The sequence below is a fragment of the Labrus mixtus genome, chromosome 20 (genome assembly GCF_963584025.1).
Source record: "Labrus mixtus chromosome 20, fLabMix1.1, whole genome shotgun sequence".
Taxonomy (NCBI): Eukaryota; Metazoa; Chordata; class Actinopteri; order Labriformes; family Labridae; genus Labrus; species Labrus mixtus.
The window spans coordinates 3,506,049-3,529,529 of record NC_083631.1 but is presented as its reverse complement, the minus strand read 5'-3'; the positions used below and the strand labels follow the sequence as shown (position 1 = coordinate 3,529,529).

Here is a 23,481-nt window from a genome sequence, read left to right as displayed (position 1 = left end):
ACATTGTTTATTGTAATTTATAATTTAAGTTAATTTATTGTAATTTTTAGATCAGGGTGTCCTAAATTAATGCAAAGACAAGGATAATATTGTTGAACATCAGAGCAGCAAAAAGTGTATTTTTTGAATCCGGATGACCACCAGAGGCGGTGCTTTAAGCACTGAATGACACCATATCGCGCATGCGCAGGTCGAGTACCTATACCAACAAAGTCACATGTGACCCCTGATGACCCCGACAGGTCTATATCTTCCGGTGTCATCAGAGGATCTGTTCCTTCAGAATCTTCTCGCGAGATACGATGATTCCATGAGTGAGAGAATGAGACACGAGTGACCCGAAGCTCTGGCGGTCATCCAGGATTCATTCACCGTAGTTACATAAGTAAATTTCGTTCTATTTCAGCCTTCCTGACCACCAGAGGCGGTGCTTTAAGCACTGGATGACTCATACCAACATAGTCATGAGGAATCCCCACATACCAACCTCATTGCATTGAAGCTGATGAATCTTGTAACAGGACCACACCCAGTGGATGGGGGTCAGGGATGTTCACTCTGTAGAACCTCGTGAAGGTGCTCGGCGATGCCTAAGAGGCCGCGGCACAAATGTCCTCCAGCGGCACCCCTCTCAGGGCAATGGCCGACCGGCTGCCTGATATGCCCGATTGATCACATCCACAATCCAGTGGGACAACCACTGCTTCGAGAGAGCACAGCCTCTCTTAGGACCACCATGACACACAAATAACTGGTCTGATCTTCGCATACCGGCAGTACAGTTGAGATATGCTCGTAAGGCCCGCACTGGGCAGAGCAGCGCTGACCTGTTGTCATCTTCCCCTGGTGGGGGGTTGAACCGTGCCAGCAGTATCGGCTGATCAAGTTTTGATCTTGAAAGAACCTGAGGTAGAAACGTGGCCCTCGGCCACAAGGTGACCCCTGAGTCATCTGGACTCCACCTCAGACACGTAGGATCAACAGACTAAGCATGGAGATCACCCACTCACTTTGCTGTGGTAATGGCAAGGAGGAAAGCAGTCTTTGCTGATAACCAATGCAGATCTGCCTCCGCAAGGGGCTCGAAGGGAGGCAAACACAGATTGTCAAGCACAAGGTGCAGGTCCCAAGCCGGAGCTCTCTGGGCTTGTGGTGGACGAAGCCTCATAGCCCCCCTCAAAAAGAGGGAAACCAACCTGTGGCACCCAACAGTGTTGTTGTCTACCCGAACATGTCGAGAGGAAATGGCAGCTACATAAACCCTCAGGGTAGAGAGGGAGCAGCCAGCATCTAAGAGTGACTGCAAGAACTCCAGGATTGACGGCACAGAGCAGTGCTCAGGGTCAAAATTCCTGCCCGATCACCAGGCCGAGAACTGCTGCCACCTGTTCTCGTATTGAATGCGAGTGGATCGCGCCCTGGTGTTCAACACAGTCCTGCGAACAGAGATCGAGCAATCTCTCAGCAGTGAATCGGGCCCTGCAGAGGCCACACCCACAACTGAAGGCGACCGGGGTCGGGGTGCCAGATCTGACCCCCCATCTGTGACAGGAGGTCCATCCTGTCTGGGAGGCGCCGTGGTTGGCTGTGACAAAGTCTGCACAGTAGGGGAAACCACGTTCTCTCCGGCCAAAAGGGGGCCACCAGGAGCAGCCTGTGGCCCTCCTGGAGAACCCTCTGAAGCACCGTCTGTATCAACGGAAGCGGGGGGAAAGCATAGAGGGGACCCCCTGGCCAGTCGTGAGCCAGGGCGTCCTGACCTAGAGGGCTGTTTACCTCTATTCGGGAGAACCAGAGGGGGCACTGAGTTGTTGCATCTGAAGCAAAGAGGTCCACTGTTGACCTACCGAAGTGGTCCCAGATGCTGAGCACCACCTCCGTATGTAAACTCCACTCCCCCGGAGAAGGCTTGCCCCGAGACAGAAAATCTGCCACCTGGTTTCATTCTCCGGGTAGGTACACTGCCCTCAGACTGGCCAGATGGGGGGCTGCCCAATTCAACAGGTCCCATCCAGCTGATAAGAGTTCACACTGAGCTCAGATATTTAGTTTTTGTTTTAGTTTTGGTTGAAGTTTGAGCTTCAGCTCTTGCTCGCTTCTCTTCGGACTTCCGTCCGAATCCCTTCTTTTAAGTTTGTGCCGTAGAGACGACTCTGCCAAACTTTTATTTTCATGCACAATTTTTGGAAACATCAATTCTTTCTGGCTCAAGCAAGGCTTTTGAACTTTCTTCTCTAAAGTCTTTGCGCTTCAATTTTGAACGCCAATTCCTTAGTTTGGATTCATTGAGATGGCCATCCGGTTAATCTGAATTGGAAATCGACGAATCAAAAGACTCTTTTTTCCTGTTGGATCCTCTTCTGAGAAGACTGTTGAACTGACGTACAATCTCCATCCCAGCTGCATACTCCGACCAAGTTGTTAAGGCATCTAATCTGGCCCGTGGACCTCTCTGGGCCTGAAATGAACCGCTTGCCAGAGACTGAAACGCGGGACCAGCCGGTGGAGTTCAATTGAACACATCTCACAGTAAGACTGCTGGTGGCAAGGGGTGTTGGAAGATTAAGTCGTGAGTCGTGTCTATTCAGAGCCCTCCTTTAAATCAAAATAGAATCCCAAAATTCCTTTATCAACCTTTTCTTTTTGACCATTTTCTGATCAAGTCATTCAAACAATACCGCGTCTTATCTCATTACTAAATATATAATGTCACCATACATTATAATTGCCTTATCCCGATCATAATAATCATATTCTTTATCTGTTTCATCTATACCTCATTGTTTACCCCTTTTTATATGAAATTTTACACATAAAATTCAGGACTTTGTCTGTGTGTTTTCTTGTTTAACATTTCCAGAACTTCCTTCTTTTAAGATATGAAACTGACTGATTAATTAATTAACTTGTACCATTAAAGTAATTTTCTTCCTTTAACAGGAAGTGGTGCCCCCCCTTTTAAATCCAAGGTTAAATAAAGACATAACATCTTAATAACTTAATTACGCTACAAACCTGTTGAGACCCCACAGATCTAAAATAGAGCGAAGTCCACCGTCCTTCTTTGTGACAAGGAAATACGTTGAGTAGTATCCCCCTGGCTGAGCCACGGGGTCTACCGGCTCGATGGCATCCTTGACCAAGAGGGTAGAGAGCTCTTGGTCGAGAGCAAGGGCTTTTGACGGGTTGCCTATGATGGTCATCTTGACCCGGCCATTGGCTGGGGGCCGGCATCGGAACTGCAGTCTGTATCCCTGGGCTAGAGTGCAAACCACCCAAGCATCTGGTGTTGAAGCAGCCCAGTAGCTGAGCTGCTTCTGGGAAAAACAGTCGGCCCCAAGGCCTTAGGACCTGGCGATTTGAATCCCAGGTCCGAGGCTGCCTGGAGGGCAGGCGATCGGGGACCCGAAAGTCCTGGGCTGAATGACGGCCAGGATGCTGTGCTGGGCGCTGAGGCTGCTGGTGACCACTGGCACCAGCTGGAGACTGAAACCGCCGCTGAGAAGGGGCCATAGTACTCCTAGGCCTAACATGGGGAGGCAAGCTCCTGCTGAGACCAGAGAGCTGCTGCCTGGTCTGTCTAGCCTGAATAGACCGTTCAAGAGCCTCTAGAGCTGCATTGAGGTCGGGGACACAGCGCATCCCGCCTAAGGGCCTCATCGGGAGAAACAATAAGAGCCGCAATGACTGGCATGTGGCCCAACCCGAACTTGGCCACATCCTGCATAGCTGCAAGAGCCCGACCATCTGAGGTAGCGTGGGACTCTCTCAGGTACTCCTCCCAGGGCGGCACCGTGAAGGTAGCTGGGGCTGTACTGCGCCTAAAAAAGGCACTCACCGGGGGCAGCTCTGGCTGAGGAGGGTCCAGCTGCAGACGAGCCAGGGCCCTATGAATGAGGGCCCCCATGGAGTCATCCACCGAGCACCGTCCGGAGCTGAGGGCAGAAGAACGGGAGCCAGCCACTGAGGCCTGAGAAGCCCCCTCTTGAGAGGGTGCATCCCCTCCATACTCTCCAAACTCTGTGGCAGATGCTGCCATTGAGAGGATGTCCTCCTCAATAACTGTAGGAGGAGCATGCGGGACCACACTGACCCTACTCGCCTCAGTCTGCCTTGTGAAAAAGGCAGCCTTCATCTGATCTAGCTCTGCCGTAAGCTGGTCCACCCTGGAAGCGTGCTTGGACTGCTTCCAGTTAGAGGCGCCCACAGTCTCAGCAGCTCTACGCTTCAACCAGCCAGGAGGGATCGTAACCGGCCCCTGAGCCAGAGTCAGCTGAGGAGGAGACAAATAAACTGGCGAGCTCACCCCCCCAGAAGTTCCTCCACCTCAGACAGTTGAGCAGCGCTCATGGTCCGAGGCATGTAGCTGCAGTTCATGCAGGGATCCTCAGACAGATCGTGATTGCCCAACATAGCCAGCACTGACTGAGGACACAACAACAAGCTGGGAACGGGGAAGAGTAAACACAGCCTCCCCAACAAGGTGATCTGATGAACAGCCAACCAAACAGGACGCACCCATGAAGGGAGAGGGAGCGAACACACTGCCTTCACCGACAAAAGGTATATGACAGAATAAACAGGGAGAAACACAGTGGCCACCACTAGTTGTCTATAAGCGGAAGCACTTCAACCAAACGACAACGAGGCAAAACTTAATGGGGGGTAGGAGCGCAAACGCCGCCTCCACGCCGCAAAAAAAAGGGCAGGCACCAACAACAGGTGCTGCCGGTACTAACAGTTAACACAAGCAAAAACGTGATCCTTAAACAATAAGTGCTGTCAACAAAACAACACAAGCGCAACCGAGTTGCTGCCACACGCCGTTAGCGGTTAGCTCCGTCGGACACAACGTTGCTAACCGTAACAAACAGAAACTAAAGTACGCTGGATGTGGCGAAAACACACAAACTTCAGCAACAACAAAAAACTGTGATACTCACAATTATGTTGGCGACAAACCTTAGGGATCACTATCCAAGGAAAAAACGCCGAAAGGCCAAGCTCGTCACAGCCCTTGGAGGGCGACTGAAGCACCGCAACTCCGACAGGGCTACAAGCGACAAGCTAAAGTGCTACCGACCACCTGCGAGCGAGAAGATGTAAAGGAACAGATCCTCTGATGATGACACCGGAAGATATAGACCTGTCGGGGTCATCAGGGGTCACATGAGACTTTATTGGTATAGCTACTCGACCTGCGCATGCTCGATATGGTATCATTCAGTGCTTAAAGCACCGCCTCTGGCGGTCAGGAAGGATTATAATTTAACAATACTAGTACAGAGAAACACAAGGATAAGAAATTACAAAATAAAAACACCAAAGACTAAACTAGGAAACATTAAGATAACACACAAGGGAAACAAGCAACACCAGAAGAATGAGAACTAAAGCAAAAAAAATAAATCTAAACTCTGAAATACACAAAATACAAAACTAAACCAGACCAAATCATGACACAGTCAGAATAAAACAAAACACTTTGGTTCATGTGGAAAACAATTTATACAATATTCTCAGTTTGATCTTATTCAGGACATGATAAAGTCCGTGGACTGAGCACTGACATGTAATTAATAACAGGTCACTAAGCATACTGATTGGTTGATTAAATGTAAGTGGGTAGCTGGTAGTAACAATGCCATGGCATTAAAACCAACGTTTTAACACATTGTCAAAACAAAGATTTATACACACACATTGAAGACAAAAGTAAAGAGACTCTGCATATTAAATGAAAAGGAATGAAACTGCCACTCTCTGTTTATTATAAATTAGAAGAAGTAGATAGACTAAAGGTGAACATACTTAAACCAGGATTATAAACACACACACACACACACACACACACACACACACGCACAAACATGAACCTCTCGACATGCACTGATGGAGAGATACCAGAGTGAAGTGTTTGAACAAAAGCACAACTGAGCAGTTTTTGGGGTCCAGTGCCTTTTTGGTCGAGGAAAGTAAAACAACCAAACTCTATTCCTTTGATCCAACGGGGACTTGAACCGGGCCAACCCTCAAGTTACTAGCCCATATATTATTTTTTTCCTTTAACTTTTCCCACGTCATCCTCAGCACACACTGTCTTTATGTGGTCAATCTGCACAACTTCATGACAATCCCTATGGGGAAATAAACACAACACCAACGTCCTGTACAAGAAGGGCCAATGTCGACTTCACCTGCTGAGACGACTGAGGTCCTTTGGAGTGTGCAGGACTCTGCTACGGACTTTTTATGACACTGTGGTGGCGTCTGCACTTTTCTATGCAGTGGTCTGCTGGGGAGGAGGGAGCACAGAGAGAGACAGGAAGAGACTGAACAGACTGGTCAGGAGGGCCAGTTCTGTCTTGGACTGTCCTCTGGACTCTGTAGAGGAGGTGGGTGAGAGGAGGATGCTAGTGAAGCTGACATCCATCATGGACAACCCCTCTCACCCCCTACATGACACTGTGGGGGCCCTGAGCAGCTCCTTCAGCAGCAGACTCAGACACCCACCCTGCAAGACAGAGCGCTACCGCAGGTCGTTCATCCCATCTGCAGTCAGACTGTTTAATCAGACTCTTTAACAACATCACCACCTCATGCTACACACTGTGTGTGTTTTTTTCAGAACAAAACCCTTTTCCTGTGTAGTTACTGTGTAATTATACATTATTGTATTTTTTTATTTAACTGAATGTAAATATGTTTGATTTGATTTTAACTTCTATTTTTATTTTTAATAATTCTATTCCTGTCCCCTGTTTTCTGGAGCTGCTGTAATGCACAAATTTCCCCCACGGGGATCAATAAAGTTTATCTTTATCTTTATAGCCTACAGTACACTAGAGGGCAGCACTTGATTAATAATAGGAGGACAGAGTGAGCAGTGGATTATTCTTATAGACACAAACACACACACACACACACACACACACACACACACACACACACACACACACACACACACACACACACACACACACACACACACACACACACACACACACACACACACGATTTGCAAGTCTTGACTTCAGCAGAAGTGAGTATTCATTCTGTAACGTCTCCCTCTCTCATCTACAGGATGCACCTGCAAGCCTCGTGTCCTCATTCGACCTCATGTAAATTAGGGGTTGAGGACCTTTCTGTTACTTTATGCTTGACTGGAAACATGCTGATGTTTTAATGAATAATAATTCAAAAGTTTGGGTTTTTAATATTGTACATATTTACAGGCCGCATGTTAACATGTCACAAGTGATTCAGAGATATATTGGCAAACTACCTTTAAATATAGAACATATACATTTATAAGAGACAATACAGATTCACTCTCATTGTAAACTTTGCAGTAATACACTGTATATATTTGAGTTTTCTAGTGAGGCAGAAAAAAAAACAGTTAGATTGAATCAAAGCTCCTCCTCCTGTCACTCACTCTCAGTCTCTGTGCTGTATTAAATGGCTCCTCCAGCACCTCCTCTCCTCATCCTCCAAAGCCTCTAATCTGTCAGCAGTGAGCTCACTTTTCAAGTTCCAAGGCCATTCTCAGCACACACTGACAACATGCTGGGGACCCTGTGCACTCTCATCACTGCTCTAACATGTAAGGAGGCTGACTTACTGCAGCTTTGAGCTCAAAGCTTTGAGCTGAACTCCTCCTCCTCCTCCTCCTCCTCCTCCTCCTCTTCCTCCTCCTCCTCTTCCTCCTCCTCCTCCTCCTCCTCCTCTTCTCTCCTCAGTGTCTTTATAAGCTTCAGTGTCTCTTCTCCTCACACTCCAACCCTGCTCACCTCTCAGTTGGACAGTAAGGGACGTTTACAGCACACACTGACAACATGCTGGGGACCCTGTGCACTCTCATCACTGCTCTAACATGTAAGAGATTCTTCTCAGTCCTTTCACACACCATCATTTCACACACAAACCTTTCACTCATGTCTTTTTCTCTGTGTGTGTGTTACAGATGTTGATGCAGTGATAGTGCTGACCCAGACGCCTGCTGTCCACACAGTTTCTACAGGACAACAAGTTGATCTTCAATGTAACATCCAGAGAGCTGATGGATATTCTGTCAGGTGGTACAAACAGGTTCCTGGTGAAGCTCCTCAGTATGTTCTGAGATTTTACCACTCTCACAGCTCACCTAGCTTTGGATCAGGATTCTCCTCAGACAGATTCAACTCTAAATCTTCATCAGACATAGATTATCAGTTCATCATAAAGAGAGCAGAGACAGGAGACTCTGCTCAGTATTTCTGTCAGACATGGGATAACTCTGCTAAGGAGAACGTATCACAGTGATTTACACTGTGACAAAAACCTCCTCACTAACTACTTCTGCTTTTTGACTCTCTCTCACACTGAATAATGCTCGCTGTAAATACACTACACACAACGTATCATTACTGTCAAACAGTGTCCTCAATATATTCTAAAAATACCATTTAGATGGAAAAAAAACTAACAAATGTGTCTCATTAACAAACATAAAGAAATCACAAATGTCAGTATTTGTTTCATGCTGTTTTTTAAATTTGCAACATACAGCAATTTGTGACAAAAAAAGTGAAAAACAAGGACGAGCAAAGAGATGAATTCTTTACCTCTGGAAACATAAAAAAAAAGAGCAGCTGGCATTTAGAATATAAAGCACACAAGGAAATAAGAAAGAAAAAAAAACATTCATATGATTGTTTTCTTTAAATTCATCAAGTTAATCAAAATAATTTGAACTGTAACGACTACAAAATGAATGACCATGAGGCTGTTTAAAGCTCAGAGAAGAGATTTCACATTGTTTGATTAGACTGATGAAATCCTGATTCTGTTTGATTCATCCTTCAGCCTCAGGCCAAATGTTTGTCTGGAAACAGAAAAGTGTGTCAAAGTTCACTTTAGAAAGAGAAGAAGAAGAAGAGACAAACTTCATGATGTTGGAAACATGTCACAGAATCACAGGAATGATGTGTTTACAATCTCAAGAGTCAATATAATAACAGAAGATGATTTCTTAGAGAGAGAACATTTGATGAGAAGTGTGACGAAAGTGAGATAACCTGAGAAATGTTCAATCAGAAACATTCTTTATACTCAACCTGTTTACTGTACAAACTCAAATATACAAGTGTGAGAACACATTACACTTCAAATCATGTAGACTTTATTTCTTCATTAGATCATGAACACTGATCTCAAAGACATGAGGAGGCATCTAAAGACAACAGGAACAACAACATGACAAACAGGAACAAACAGAAATAAACCATGTCTGTTATTAATGAATGAAAACAGTGCTGAGTGTGAAAACTCCTCCTCCTCCTCCTCTTCTCCTCCTCTTCCTCCTCCTCCGCCTCTTCTCCTCCTCTTCCTCCTCCTCTTCTCCTCCTCCTCTTCTCCTCTCCTCAGTGTCTTTATAAGCTTCAGTGTCTCTTCCTCCTCCTCCTTCTCCCCCTCCTCCTCCTCTTCCTCCTCCTCTTCCTCCTCTTCCTCCTCCTCCTCTTCCTCTTCCTCCTCCTCCTCCTCCTCTTCCTCCTCCTCCTCTTCCTCTTCCTCCTCCTCCTCCTCCTCCTCCTCCTCCTCTTCTACTCTCCTCAGTGTCTTTATAAGCTTCAGTGTCTCTTCTCCTCTCACTCCAACCCTGCTCACCTCTCAGCTGGACAGTAAGGGACGTTTACAGCACACACTGACAACATGCTGGGGACCCTGTGCACTCTCATCACTGCTCTAACATGTAAGGAGGCTGACTTACTGCAGCTTTGAGCTCATGTTGGATTCATCAGTCTGTGTGTTTCTCTTGACTCCATGTCATCTTGTTGTTTCCAGGTGTGAGTGCTGTGACGCTGGTGACACAGAAGCCTCCTGTTGTGACTCTGAGGAGAGGAGAGACAGCCACCATGGACTGTAACCTGGGGACTGTGACTAACAGTGCTGCTCGTTGGTACAAACAGATTCCAGGAGGAGTTCCTCAGTTTATTCTGAGCAACTATCACAGCTGGAGCTCTCCAAGCTATGGCTCTGGTTTCTCCTCTCCAAAGTTCACATACACTCATCAGTCACAATCAGATTATCGTTTGATCATCAGCACTGTGGAGGAGAGAGACTCAGCAGTTTATTACTGTCAGACATGGGACAGCTCTGTCAGTGAGATCGTATCACAGTGATTTACACCGTGACAAAAACCTCCTCACTGAACACTTCTGCTTTTTGACTCTCTTTCACGTCTAACGCTCCTTGTAACTGCTCTACTCAAGAATTTGTAATGACATCCAACAAGTGTCCTAAATGTATTCTTAAAGGACAGAAACCTCATCTCATTTATTACTACACATAAGAAGAAAAAACTTTAGTCAGTGTCTATGTTCATCTTTTCTTCATGTTGATATAAACAGTTGGACTGAGCTCAGTGCAGAAATACCCCACTGATTGATAAATAAAGAGAAACACACAGATTCATTCTTTATCTCTGGAAACATTGAAAACCAAGAGGAGCTTGTATTTAGAATATAAATCACACAAGTGAAGAGAAAAGAAAAACAAACCATCTTGTGATGTTTGTGTTTTAAAATCATGACAAACACTATCACCTCCAAATGAATGTGACATGAATATGATATTAGTGTGTACAGAGTTAAAGGAACTTTAATACGATGTAGAAGAAGATCATGTTTGTGTCTCATTATGAGTTTCTGTTGATTTTTATAACTAATAACAGAAATAACAGGACAGATTTACAGCTCATAAAAAAGATGAAACATTTTTAATCAGCTCAACTAACAGAGATGGACTTTATGTTTTATACATAAACTTTTGTTGGACCCTCAGGTTATTTACTAGATTCAAAGAAGATCATCAGAACTCCAAAGAAAACAACAACATGACAAACAGGAACAAACAGACATAAATCCTGTCTGTTATTAATGAATGAAAACAGTGCTGAGTGTGTAAACTCCTCCTCCTCCTCCTCTTCCTCCTCCTCCTCTTCCTCCTCCTCCTCCTCTTCCTCCTCCTCTTCTCCTCTCCTCAGTGTCTTTATAAGCTTCAGTGTCTCTTCTCCTCACACTCCAACCCTGCTCACCTCTCAGCTGGACAGTAAGGGACGTTTACAGCACACACTGACAACATGCTGGGGACCCTGTGCACTCTCATCACTGCTCTAACATGTAAGAGATTCTTCTCAGTCCTTTCACACACCATCATTTCACACACAAACCTTTCACTCATGTCTTTTTCTCTGTGTGTGTGTTACAGATGTTGATGCAGTGATAGTGCTGACCCAGACGCCTGCTGTCCACACAGTTTCTACAGGACAACAAGTTGATCTTCAATGTAACATCCAGAGAGATGATGGATATTCTGTCAGGTGGTACAAACAGGTTCCTGGTGAAGCTCCTCAGTATGTTCTGAGATTTTACCACTCTCACAGCTCACCTAGCTTTGGATCAGGATTCTCCTCAGACAGATTCAACTCTAAATCTTCATCAAACATAGATTATCAGTTCATCATAAAGAGAGCAGAGACAGGAGACTCTGCTCAGTATTTCTGTCAGACATGGGATCACTCTGCTAAGGAGTACGTATCACAGTGATTTACACTGTGACAAAAACCTCCTCACTAACTACTTCTGCTTTTTGACTCTCTTTCACACTGAATAATGCTTGCTGTAAATACACTACACACAACGTATCATTACTGTCAAACAGTGTCCTCAATATATTCTAAAAATACCATTTAGATGGAAAAAAACTAACAAATGTGTCTCATTAACAAACATAAAGAAATCACAAATGTCAGTATTTGTTTCATGCTCTTTTTTAAATTTGCAACATACAGCAATTTGTGACAAAAAAAAGTGAAGAACAAGGACGAGCAAAGAGATTGTCACTGCACTTAACTTTGACCACAATGAAGCCACAAAAGAAATTCAACACTATTAATATTACAATGCCTACATTTCAATACACTATTATTAATCTTTTTAATTAATTTTTTCAATGTTGGTTAAATATTCTCTGGTAAAAGAATTATCATGTTGTGTCTCCTGTTCTTTGAGTCAGCTCTTACTTGTCTCACACGTTCATCAACAGGTCCAGAACTGATGCAAAAACACAACATGTCTACATTCCCTGAGCAGATAGATTCAAAGGAACGCTTGCTGTGTTTTTCTGAACTTCTCAAATGTGCTTCTCTTATCTGACAAACAAACTGTCTGTAACCTTGTCTGCCACCCCCCCCCCCCCCCCCCCCCCCACCAGCTGACCTCACAGAGAAGATCTACATGAAACAGAAACACAAAGAAAAGAGTTTCAGTTGCATGATATGCCTTGATTAAAATGTAATACCATTTAGTGATCTTAGATTGAGCCTGAGCAGACTGATGAAGAGAACCAAACACCTTCTGAACATGTTGTTTTAAAGAGGTGTCATCTCTTCCTTTTACCCGTCCTGTCTGCTGTCTTATAAGATCAGGGGGAGTTTCAGTCCATCAACCTGACTGGAGTTTGTCCAGTATATTTATTTGAAAAAAATATACTTCACATCCAGCTTACTGCTCAGTATAGACTGCAGCTTGTTGCATGTTGCACAGAGTCTAGACATCTACCAGTTCTCCTGACACAGGGTCTGTGTGAGTCAGGCTGGGACCACAGGATCACATACCAGGTTTCATTTGAAGTGTTATAGTAGAGGAGATCTGGAGCAGCAGACAGTTTGCTTTTTTTTGACCACCTTCACATGTGCTGCAGTCTTCAGTCACTGTCTGTCCAAAGAGAGGAATTGTGATACTGACATGTTCTCTCTGTATGTTCTGTCTAATTCACAGGCATACAATCACTGGGTTAGTGACAGTGTTTCACATTGATTAGGAAACAATTGATTTAATACACACAAACACACACACATTCTCACCTTGTCATTGTGTGTGTTTGTGTGTTCTTTACTATGGTGTTGTATTTTCTGTAGCAGCAGTCTCTTCGTTATGTCTTGTGTTCATGCAGAGAAGATTTTACACTTCACAGAATATGAGACACCAACACATGTAGAAAGTAAGTCGATAAACCACCTTTACAAGAATTTATTTATACATTTCTCTTGTTTGATTTGTTGTGTTTAAGAAAAGTAACCCTTTTTTGTACTCAACATACCATTTTATGAAAATGCACTTTACCTTTATCCATGAAGACAGATGGAAACTACTGGCAATGTAGAGTCACCAATTGACCTAACGAGCATGTCTGGACTGTGGGAGGAATCCAGAGTACCTGGAGAGAGCCCACACATGCACGGGAGAGATCTCCAAACAGAGAGGCCCTGTCCAACATACAATTCAGACTTGAAAAGCTTCTGTTTCTAGGTTGTGAATTTCACAGCAACAAAATTGATTCATTATCAACGAGCACCTCTTCATAGAACTCTATTCACATTTACATCGTGTTATAAAGGTTTCTTTTTGGTACAATCATGAAGAAACTTGAACAAAACAAGAAAGGATACTAAACAAAGTGTTCTTCAGGGTGAAAAGAGTTTGATAAAAGTCCATCAGTGTTGTTGTAATGTGAGCAGACTGATGAAAGAATGACATGTTGACAGTGAAAGTTGGTCTCAACAGGATGTTTCAGTTCCACTCCCCTCATTAGTGAGAGTCAGGAGGTTTTTGTACAGCCATGTATACAAACTGAATCACTGTGGTATTCGGACAAGGCACCAAGCTGATTGTGACGAGTAAGTACTTTGAAACTCATCATGAAATCAGAGAGATTTGATCATTCTTATTCAAACTGATCAGTAATCATCATTTGTTATTTAACTCATTGTTCAGATAGATTTGTGTGTCAACAACAGACATTTATATTTAGTTCTCTTTCTGACACCAGACTATGTCTTGGAATGAAACGGAAAGCTTTCAAAAAGGTTTCAACATTTGTATGAAATAGTTTCTGTCAATTCTGAAGTATGTTGATGTTTGAGGAATGTTGAACAGTTAAGATCAAATTACAAAATGTGACAATTCATGTCCAAATATAAACGGCATGTTTGATCCTTTCTAAACCTTTGTTGAATCATCTCTAAAATGTTTCTTACAATGTGATATGAAGAATTCAAACTTCTAAACTTCTCATGTTTCAAATGTTTAAAGTTTTTGATGAGTTAGTTTTTTAAATGAAAAACATGCTCTGGATTATTTCCTCATTTCTAAGTGTTAGATAGTTGGTTAGAAAAAAGAATTGAATTGTTATTTCAGGACAGTTGTTTCATATTTCACAAAGTGTCTTTATGATATTGTTACTGTCATAAAAAATGAGTTGATGGTCTCTGTCATACTTTGTATTGAATGACTTCACTTGTACTCATGTGTTCAATGTCCTGTGTGTGTGTGTGTGTGTGTGTGTGTGTGTGTGTGTGTGTGTGTGTGTGTGTGTGTGTTTCAGGCTCCAGCCTCTCTCCTCCTGTCCTCACAGTCTTCCCTCCGTCCAGTGCTGAGCTCCAGTCCAACAAAGCCTCTCTGGTCTGTCTGTCCACTCAGTCTGTGCCTTTTGCAGATGTGAGCTGGTCTGCTGCTGGGAGTCCAGTGAGCAGTGGGATCTCTACCAGCACGGCCGTTCAGCAACCAGACCAGACTTTCCAAATCAGCAGCTATCTGTCCATCCAGACGTCAGACTGGAACATGGACAAGGTCTACACATGTCGAGTGTCTTTGGGCTCCCAGACTTCAGAGAAAACCATCAACAAGTCCCACTGTTCCACTGAAGACCAGTAGAGGAGCAGAGGGACCATTTCTAATCTGCTTCTTGACTCTTTGTGCTGTTTGCTCATTACAAGGTTCACATCTTACAGTATATGTCTGCATGCTTGTAATACATGTTGTGACCTCTAGGTGGAGGTGATGGATCAGCTTTGCAACTTGCTACAAATTCATTAATTATGCAATATAAAATGTGATTAATGAAGAATTTTCTTTAATTGAACTCATGAATAAAAATAACAAAAAAAAAATGATTGAACTGTTTATTTCCTCATTACTGATGTTTGTCTTACCAACAGGTTATTAATCAACACAAAAACATTTTCATTGATTCAGTCTACTTTAAATAAAAAAACAGTATTTGAAGATTCTTCTATTTTAAATAGGTCAACCTGTGCCTCAACAAAGAGCTTTTTCAGTTTATTGTATATTTGCCTAGTTTTAGTTTCTTGCATAGGAAGTGTTATTAGAATAATCAGATAAAATGAACAAATGAAACTGAGATTTCATCCTCCATCAGTGAAGCATCACCTCTCTGCTCCTCCCTCTCCTCCTCCTCAGGATGCACCTGCAGGCCTCCTCTTCTTATTCATAGCTGCATGCAAATGAAGAGGTCAAAGGTCAGCTCACTGTAAAACTGTCTCTGACCTGAAACACACTGATGTTTCATTTGTGATCAATTGGTTAATCAGACAAATACCTTAACAATGTCCTTAAATGTAGAAACTTGTAGGATCAGTTAAAATGTAAAAAAAATAATAATAATTTTGATCATCTTTACATATTTAAATCCTTTAAGGGTTTAGTTTTGAGTAGCTGCACCATACTGATGCTGATTATAAGGCACCATAAGGCTGTGTATATTTAATCATAGCTTAATCTTTTTTGCAGGACCTGCCTTGAAGTAGATTCTGACAAATGAAATCCAGAAACATAGATACTTGTGCACGGAGAATTGTTTTATTTTAAAGGGTTAAAAAAATGCACAGACAAACAGTAAGTGGATGACAAGTACTTCAATACATCACATTCTGTCATCACTTACAGATTGGTTTTCTTAAACATAACATATGGAAGAAAAAAACTCTAAGGCTTGACTTCAACCACAAGGGGGAGACAACTCTTGATGCATTTATGTGTGCATGTTTGAAAAGAGTCAGTTAAAGTGCAGTCAATTATCTTAAGATTCATATTTGATTGATTTAGAGGTTTTTGTATCAGCTATAAGTTTATACAAAAGACAAAGACAAAGCGTCTTGTGCACTGCAGGGGTTAAATAAACCAGAAATGTATTTCACCAGTGTGACATTTTGATCACGACTATACTCCTCATCAGACGGTCTGATTTGTCTTCAGTGATTTTTTTGGGTCGACTCTGCAACTGCCCTATTTATTTGGATGTGTGTATTTTCCTGATTGCTTTGAGTATATACATACAAACATTTTACCTAAGACAAAATAAACTCAACAGATTTGTATCTAATTAAGAATGCTTTTATTTCAAATAATCCATGTACAATAAAGCAAAGCTGTGTTCACACCAACAGTTATGTATGAAACAATGCTGATCAATCTATTCATCGTCTTTGTTCAAATTCTTCTCTGAGGTGTGGGAGCCCAGAGGAACTTAACACTTGAGAAGGTTTAATGGACAGATAGACACAACATGTATTACAAGCATGCAGACATATACTGTAAGATGTGAACCTTGTAATGAGCAAACAGCACAAAGAGTCAAGAAGCAGATTAGAAATGGTCCCTCTGCTCCTCTACTGGTCTTCAGTGGAACAGTGGGACTTGTTGATGGTTTTCTCTGAAGTCTGGGAGCCCAAAGACACTCGACATGTGTAGACCTTGTCCATGTTCCAGTCTGACGTCTGGATGGACAGATAGCTGCTGATTTGGAAAGTCTGGTCTGGTTGCTGAACGGCCGTGCTGGTAGAGATCCCACTGCTCACTGGACTCCCAGCAGCAGACCAGCTCACATCTGCAAAAGGCACAGACTGAGTGGACAGACAGACCAGAGAGGCTTTGTTGGACTGGAGCTCAGCACTGGACGGAGGGAAGACTGTGAGGACAGGAGGAGAGAGGCTGGAGCCTGAACACACACACACACACACACACACACACACACACACACAGGACATTGAACACATGAGTACAAGTGAAGTCATTCAATACAAAGTATGACAGAGATCATCAACTCATTAGTTTTGTTCACAGTTTGACAAACAGGCTGCAGTAAAGAATGTTGCCATGTAAAAACATCATGAAATGATTATCAAAATGATGAGTCATTCATCAATCAGGATCATTTTTTATGACAGTAACAATATCATAAAGACACTTTGTGAAATATGAAACAACTGTCCTGAAATAACAATTCAATTCTTTTTTCTAACCAACTATCTAACACTTAGAAATGAGGAAATAATCCAGAGCATGTTTTTCATTTAAAAAACTAACTCATCAAAAACTTTAAACATTTGAAACACGAGAAGTTTAGAAGTTTGAATTCTTCATATCACATTGTAAGAAACATTTTAGAGATGATTCAACAAAGGTTTAGAAAGGATCAAACATGCCGTTTATATTTGGACATGAATTGTCACGTTTTGTAATTTGATCTTAACTGTTCAACATTCCTCAAACATCAACATACTTCAGAATTGACAGAAACTATTTCATACAAATGTTGAAACCTTTTTGAAAGCTTTCCGTTTCATTCCAAGACATAGTCTGGTGTCAGAAAGAGAACTAAATATAAATGTCTGTTGTTGACACACAAATCTATCTGAACAATGAGTTAAATAACAAATGATGATTACTGATCAGTTTGAATAAGAATGATCAAATCTCTCTGATTTCATGATGAGTTTCAAAGTACTTACTCGTCACAATCAGCTTGGTGCCTTGTCCGAATACCACAGTGATTCAGTTTGTATACATGGCTGTACAAAAACCTCCTGACTCTCACTAATGAGGGGAGTGGAACTGAAACATCCTGTTGAGACCAACTTTCACTGTCAACATGTCATTCTTTCATCAGTCTGCTCACATTACAACAACACTGATGGACTTTTATCAAACTCTTTTCACCCTGAAGAACACTTTGTTTAGTATCCTTTCTTGTTTTGTTCAAGTTATTCTGCTTTTCTTGGATTGACTTAGTCAACATCTCATGTATGCTGCAGTCAGTCTGTCACTGAGGTTTTTGTCACAGTGTAAATCACTGTGATACAGCTTCAGAAGCAGAGTCATCCCATGTCTGACAGAAATACTGAGCAGAGTCTCCTGTCTCTGCTCTCTTTATGATGAACTGATAATCTATGTTTGATGAAGATTTAGAGTTGAATCTGTCTGAGGAGAATCCTGATCCAAAGCTAAGTGTACTGCCAGAATAGTGAAAGCTCAGAACATACTGAGGAGCTTCACCAGGAACCTGTTTGTACCACCTGACAGAATTCCCATCATATCTCTGGATGTTACATTGAAGATCAACTTGTTGTCCTGTAGAAACTGTGTGGACAGCAGGCGTCTGGGTCAGCACTATCACTGCATCAACATCTGTAACACACACACACACAGAAAAAGACATGAGTGAAAGGTTTGTGTGTGAAATGATGGTGTGTGAAAGGACTGAGAAGAATCTCTTACATGTTAGAGCAGTGATGAGAGTGCACAGGGTCCCCAGCATGTTGTCAGTGTGTGCTGTAAACGTCCCTTACTGTCCAACTGAGAGGTGAGCAGGGTTGGAGTGTGAGGAGAAGAGAAACTGAAGCTTATAAAGACACTGAGGAGAGGAGAAGAGGAGGAGGAGGAGGAAGAGGAGGAGGAGGAGGAGGAAGAAGAGGAGGAGTTTACACACTCAGCACTGTTTTCATTCATAAATTAAACACATCATGCAGATTTCTAACATCATCTTGGATCATCTCTAAAATACTTTTTCATGTTGTTTACAAACCAACATGTTTTCACTTTACTAAAGAAGTTTGCTGATGTCCTGATTCCGTCATTTCTTTTGGATTCATAGTTAATAATGAAAAATGTTTAATTCTCTTTGACCTTAATTGTTGAATTTGACTTTTTCTTGTTTTCTTTTTGATGTCATTGTGTTAACAGACTCTCACTAAAAGAAACACAGCATATACTATAAAACAGAAAACTATTTGAATGGTGGCTTCATGGTTTTCAAAATGACGTGTCATGAAATTTAAAGAAAAAGAGTCTGAAAACACTGAAATATGTTATGTCTTCATGTTTACTGATGATAAATAAATGGTTAGTGTTTTTTTTTTACATCAAAGTGGTCTATCAAGAATACACTGAGGACACTGGTTGGTAGTTACAGGGGGCTTTAGTTAATGTGTCAGAGAGTGAAAAAGCAGAAGTGTTCAGTGAGGAGGTTTTTATCACGGTGTAAATCACTGTGATACGTACTCATTGACAGAGCCGTCCCATGTGCTACAGTAATAAACTGCTGAGTCTCTCTCCTCCACAGTGCTGATGATCAAACGATAATCTGATTGTGATTGATGAGTGGATGTGAACTTTGGAGAGGAGAAACCAGAGCCATAGAAGGGAGAGCTATCACCATGATAAAAAAATATAATATACTGAGGAACTCCTCCTGGAATCTGTTTGTACCAACGAGCACCACTGTTAGTCACAGTCCCCAGGTTACAGTCCATGGTGGCTGTCTCTCCTCTCCTCAGAGTCACAACAGGAGGCTTCTGTGTCACCAGCGTCACAGCACTCACACCTGGAAACAACAAGATGACATGGAGTCAAGAGAAACACACAGACTGATGAATCCAACATGAGCTCAAAGCTGCAGTAAGTCAGCCTCCTTACATGTTAGAGCAGTGATGAGAGTGCACAGGGTCCCCAGCATGTTGTCAGTGTGTGCTGTAAACGTCCCTTACTGTCCAGCTGAGAGGTGAGCAGGGTTGGAGTGAGAGGAGAAGAGACACTGAAGCTTATAAAGACACTGAGGAGAGAAGAGGAGGAGGAGGAGGAGGAGGAAGAAGAGGAGGAGGAGGAGGAAGAGGAAGAGGAGGAGCAGGAGGAGAAGAGACACTGAAGCTTATAAAGACACTGAGGAGAGAAGAGGAGGAGGAGGAGGAGGAGGAAGAAGAGGAGGAGGAGGAAGAGGAGGAGTTTACACACTCAGCACTGTTTTCATTCATTAATAACAGACAGGATTTATGTCTGTTTGTTCCTGTTTGTCATGTTGTTGTTTTCTTTGGAGTTCTGATGATCTTCTTTGAATCTAGTAAATAACCTGAGGGTCCAACAAAAGTTTATGTATAAAACATAAAGTCCATCTCTGTTAGTTGAGCTGATTAAAAATGTTTCATAATCTTTTTTATGAGCTGTAAATATGTCCTGTTATTTCTGTTATTAGTTATAAAAATCAACAGAAACTCACAATGAGACACAAACATGATCTTCTTCTACATCATATTAAAGTTCCTTTAACTCTGTACACACTAATATCATATTCATGTCACATTCATTTGGAGGTGATAGTGTTTGTCATGATTTTAAAACACAAACATCACAAGATGGTTTGTTTTTCTTTTCTCTTCACTTGTGTGATTTATATAACTCCAAGTCATTGAACCTTTCTTTAAAAATATTTCACTTTTTGGCTCACTCGTAGGTGTCTTTTCTGAGATTTTGGTCAAAAATGTGCTCTTTATAAACTTTCATCTTCTCTTAAGGGACTACCATGCTTTATTTCTGTTGTCCTGATGTTTCCTGCAGATGATGGGGCTGTTCCTCCTTAACAGCATGGCCTGACTTTCAAGTTGCCAACTTGACTTGGCTCTCCTTGTCTTCTGCCAGTAAACAATGTTCCAATTTAATGTGAGCTCATGGAAAATCAAAGTACCAAAGCTCTTTGACAGGTCATGAAGTCATTTAAAATCATTTATTCATTTGTACTTTCCTTCATATCTCTACTTGTGTGAAGGATCCAGCCCCTGTCAGATGCTCTGGGAGATCTCTACAAGCAGTTCAACGCTCTAAAAGATGAAGTTTGACAGCGTGGAGGGTTTTGTGGATGATCTAAGGAGCGACAGATTCACTCTGCCTCGGGGCCGGTGCAGAGGCTTCCCCCCAGCGTTGGACTCAGGGCTCCACTGCGAGCACAGATGAGAGTTCCTGTACGGGGGATTATTAAGGGGCCGAGGAGGAGAGGGCCACAGACACCTTAGTCTTCTTGTCCAGAAATGCTGATGTATCAAAAAATTAGATGATATGATTGTATATTTTACAGAAAATGTTGGCTTATATTATTTGTACTATATGCATGGTGTATGAATATGATGGTTTTAAAGCTTTGAAATATTTATCTTTTTATACAAAGTTAATTTTAGCCACAAGGTGGCAGCATTTATCAAACCACCTGAATCTTCATCCTGCTGTTGTGAGTTGTGAGAAACATAAAGGAACATAATGGTTATAAAGCTGGTCTAGAACTTTGCTTTATTACAATATATACATTTATCACACTATGACAGGTGTTTTGGGGGAGTTTCCCCAACTTCATTCTGAACAGATTAATGAACAAATCATATGAATAAGTATATGGTGCACTATAATGAACTACACCTCTCACTGTTATTTAAGGTAAAGCACCACATGTGGGCAACCAGTGGGAATCATTTGATCTTAAGAGTGTAAAGAATGTTAAAAATCACAGTCCAACATGTGAACAGGACAACATGGGAGTCAAACCAGCAATGCTGGAAAACAAAATCCAATTTATCAATAATTCTATTCTCATAGTTCTACTTATTTATAGGTTCAATTTCAAAATTGATTAAGGAAAATAAAAGATTTAAGGAAACCCTGTTTCTGCCATTTCCCTTTTCTTGTTCCAGCCAGTCTGTCACGTATGAAAAACAAGGAACTGGAACCCAATTGCAGAAAACAAAAAACAATATTTATTAACAAAAGATCAAACTCCCAAAACCAAAAACCAAAAACGTACTTTCTTAACAAAAAAATCTAAATGAAGAAAATAAGCCACGTAGACATCTGGTACACTGACAAGGGGAAAATCTGACATTGAAGTGACAACAAGAAGGAAGGAAAACTGAGACTAAATACACAGGGGAAATCAAACACAGGTGAGACAAAGCACACAGGTGAAGACAATGAGGGCAATCAGCACTAGAGGGAAACACACAGGCCATTTTTCAAACCAACCCCTACACACTCCCCCTCCGTGACGGAGTGCACTCTGTTAGAAGTCACACTCTCAGCTGAATGAAGTCCCCTTCATCAAGGTGTAGGGTAGAAATACAGCGGCAAGCTTTGGGACAAACTTCCCTCTCTCACACGGAAACAGGAACTGTGTGTTACCATGTTTACTCAGTGGTATCTTGCGGAAACGGCTTTTTTTTTGTAGCTAATGCATTCTGTCAAAATATTTATGTAGCCTAGATTGTTCTTTAGTTATAAATTTAGTTATATTAGTGTAGACTTATAACAAAACTATTAGATTGAGCCTACATTGTTTATTGTAATTTATAATTTAAGTTAATTTATTGTAATTTTTAGATCAGGGTGTCCTAAATTAATGCAAAGACAAGGATAATATTGTTGAACATCAGAGCAGCAAAAAGTGTATTTTTTGAATCCGGATGACCACCAGAGGCGGTGCTTTAAGCACTGAATGACACCATATCGCGCATGCGCAGGTCGAGTACCTATACCAACAAAGTCACATGTGACCCCTGATGACCCCGACAGGTCTATATCTTCCGGTGTCATCAGAGGATCTGTTCCTTCAGAATCTTCTCGCGAGATACGATGATTCCATGAGTGAGAGAATGAGACACGAGTGACCCGAAGCTCTGGCGGTCATCCAGGATTCATTCACCGTAGTTACATAAGTAAATTTCGTTCTATTTCAGCCTTCCTGACCACCAGAGGCGGTGCTTTAAGCACTGGATGACTCATACCAACATAGTCATGAGGAATCCCCACATACCAACCTCATTGCATTGAAGCTGATGAATCTTGTAACAGGACCACACCCAGTGGATGGGGGTCAGGGATGTTCACTCTGTAGAACCTCGTGAAGGTGCTCGGCGATGCCTAAGAGGCCGCGGCACAAATGTCCTCCAGCGGCACCCCTCTCAGGGCAATGGCCGACCGGCTGCCTGATATGCCCGATTGATCACATCCACAATCCAGTGGGACAACCATTGCTTCGAGAGAGCACAGCCTCTCTTAGGACCACCATGACACACAAATAACTGGTCTGATCTTCGCATACCGGCAGTACAGTTGAGATATGCTCGTAAGGCCCGCACTGGGCAGAGCAGCGCTGACCTGTTGTCATCTTCCCCTGGTGGGGGGTTGAACCGTGCCAGCAGTATCGGCTGATCAAGTTTTGATCTTGAAAGAACCTGAGGTAGAAACGTGGCCCTCGGCCACAAGGTGACCCCTGAGTCATCTGGACTCCACCTCAGACACGCAGGATCAACAGACAAAGCATGGAGATCACCCACTCACTTTGCTGTGGTAATGGCAAGGAGGAAAGCAGTCTTTGCTGATAACCAATGCAGATCTGCCTCCGCAAGGGGCTTGAAGGGAGGCAAACACAGATTGTCAAGCACAAGGTGCAGGTCCCAAGCCGGAGCTCTCTGGGCTTGTGGTGGACGAAGCCTCATAGCCCCCCTCAAAAAGAGGGAAACCAACCTGTGGCACCCAACAGTGTTGT

At 42.5% G+C, this 23,481-nt stretch overlaps 2 protein-coding genes across 4 annotated transcripts; one reads left to right on the top strand and one right to left on the bottom strand.

Moving 5' to 3' along the window:
- The first annotated feature begins 7,768 nt into the window (after positions 1-7,768).
- Positions 7,769-14,964, top strand: LOC132954065 (immunoglobulin lambda-1 light chain-like). 2 transcript variants are annotated; one of them, XM_061026514.1, is made up of 4 exons: positions 7,769-7,878; positions 7,967-8,296; positions 13,691-13,720; positions 14,428-14,964. In XM_061026514.1, the coding sequence occupies exons 1-4, from the start codon at positions 7,839-7,841 to the stop codon at positions 14,754-14,756; spliced, it is 729 nt and encodes a 242-aa protein (XP_060882497.1). In that variant the 5' UTR covers positions 7,769-7,838; the 3' UTR covers positions 14,757-14,964. The 2 variants fall into 2 exon arrangements, with proteins under 2 accessions (XP_060882497.1, XP_060882496.1); XM_061026513.1 differs by lacking the exons at positions 7,769-7,878; positions 7,967-8,296 and adding exons at positions 9,591-9,733; positions 9,826-10,155.
- Positions 14,965-16,213: 1,249 nt separating this feature from the next.
- LOC132954067 (immunoglobulin lambda-1 light chain-like) lies at positions 16,214-19,750 on the bottom strand. 2 transcript variants are annotated; one of them, XM_061026515.1, is made up of 4 exons: positions 19,596-19,750; positions 19,178-19,503; positions 17,633-17,666; positions 16,214-16,839 (listed from the first exon to the last, which is right to left on the bottom strand). In XM_061026515.1, exons 1-4 carry the CDS (start codon positions 19,633-19,635, stop codon positions 16,511-16,513), a joined length of 729 nt encoding a protein of 242 aa, XP_060882498.1. In that variant the 5' UTR covers positions 19,636-19,750; the 3' UTR covers positions 16,214-16,510. The 2 variants fall into 2 exon arrangements, with proteins under 2 accessions (XP_060882498.1, XP_060882499.1); XM_061026516.1 differs by lacking the exons at positions 19,178-19,503; positions 19,596-19,750 and adding exons at positions 17,983-18,308; positions 18,399-18,508.
- Positions 19,751-23,481: the final 3,731 nt, after the last annotated feature.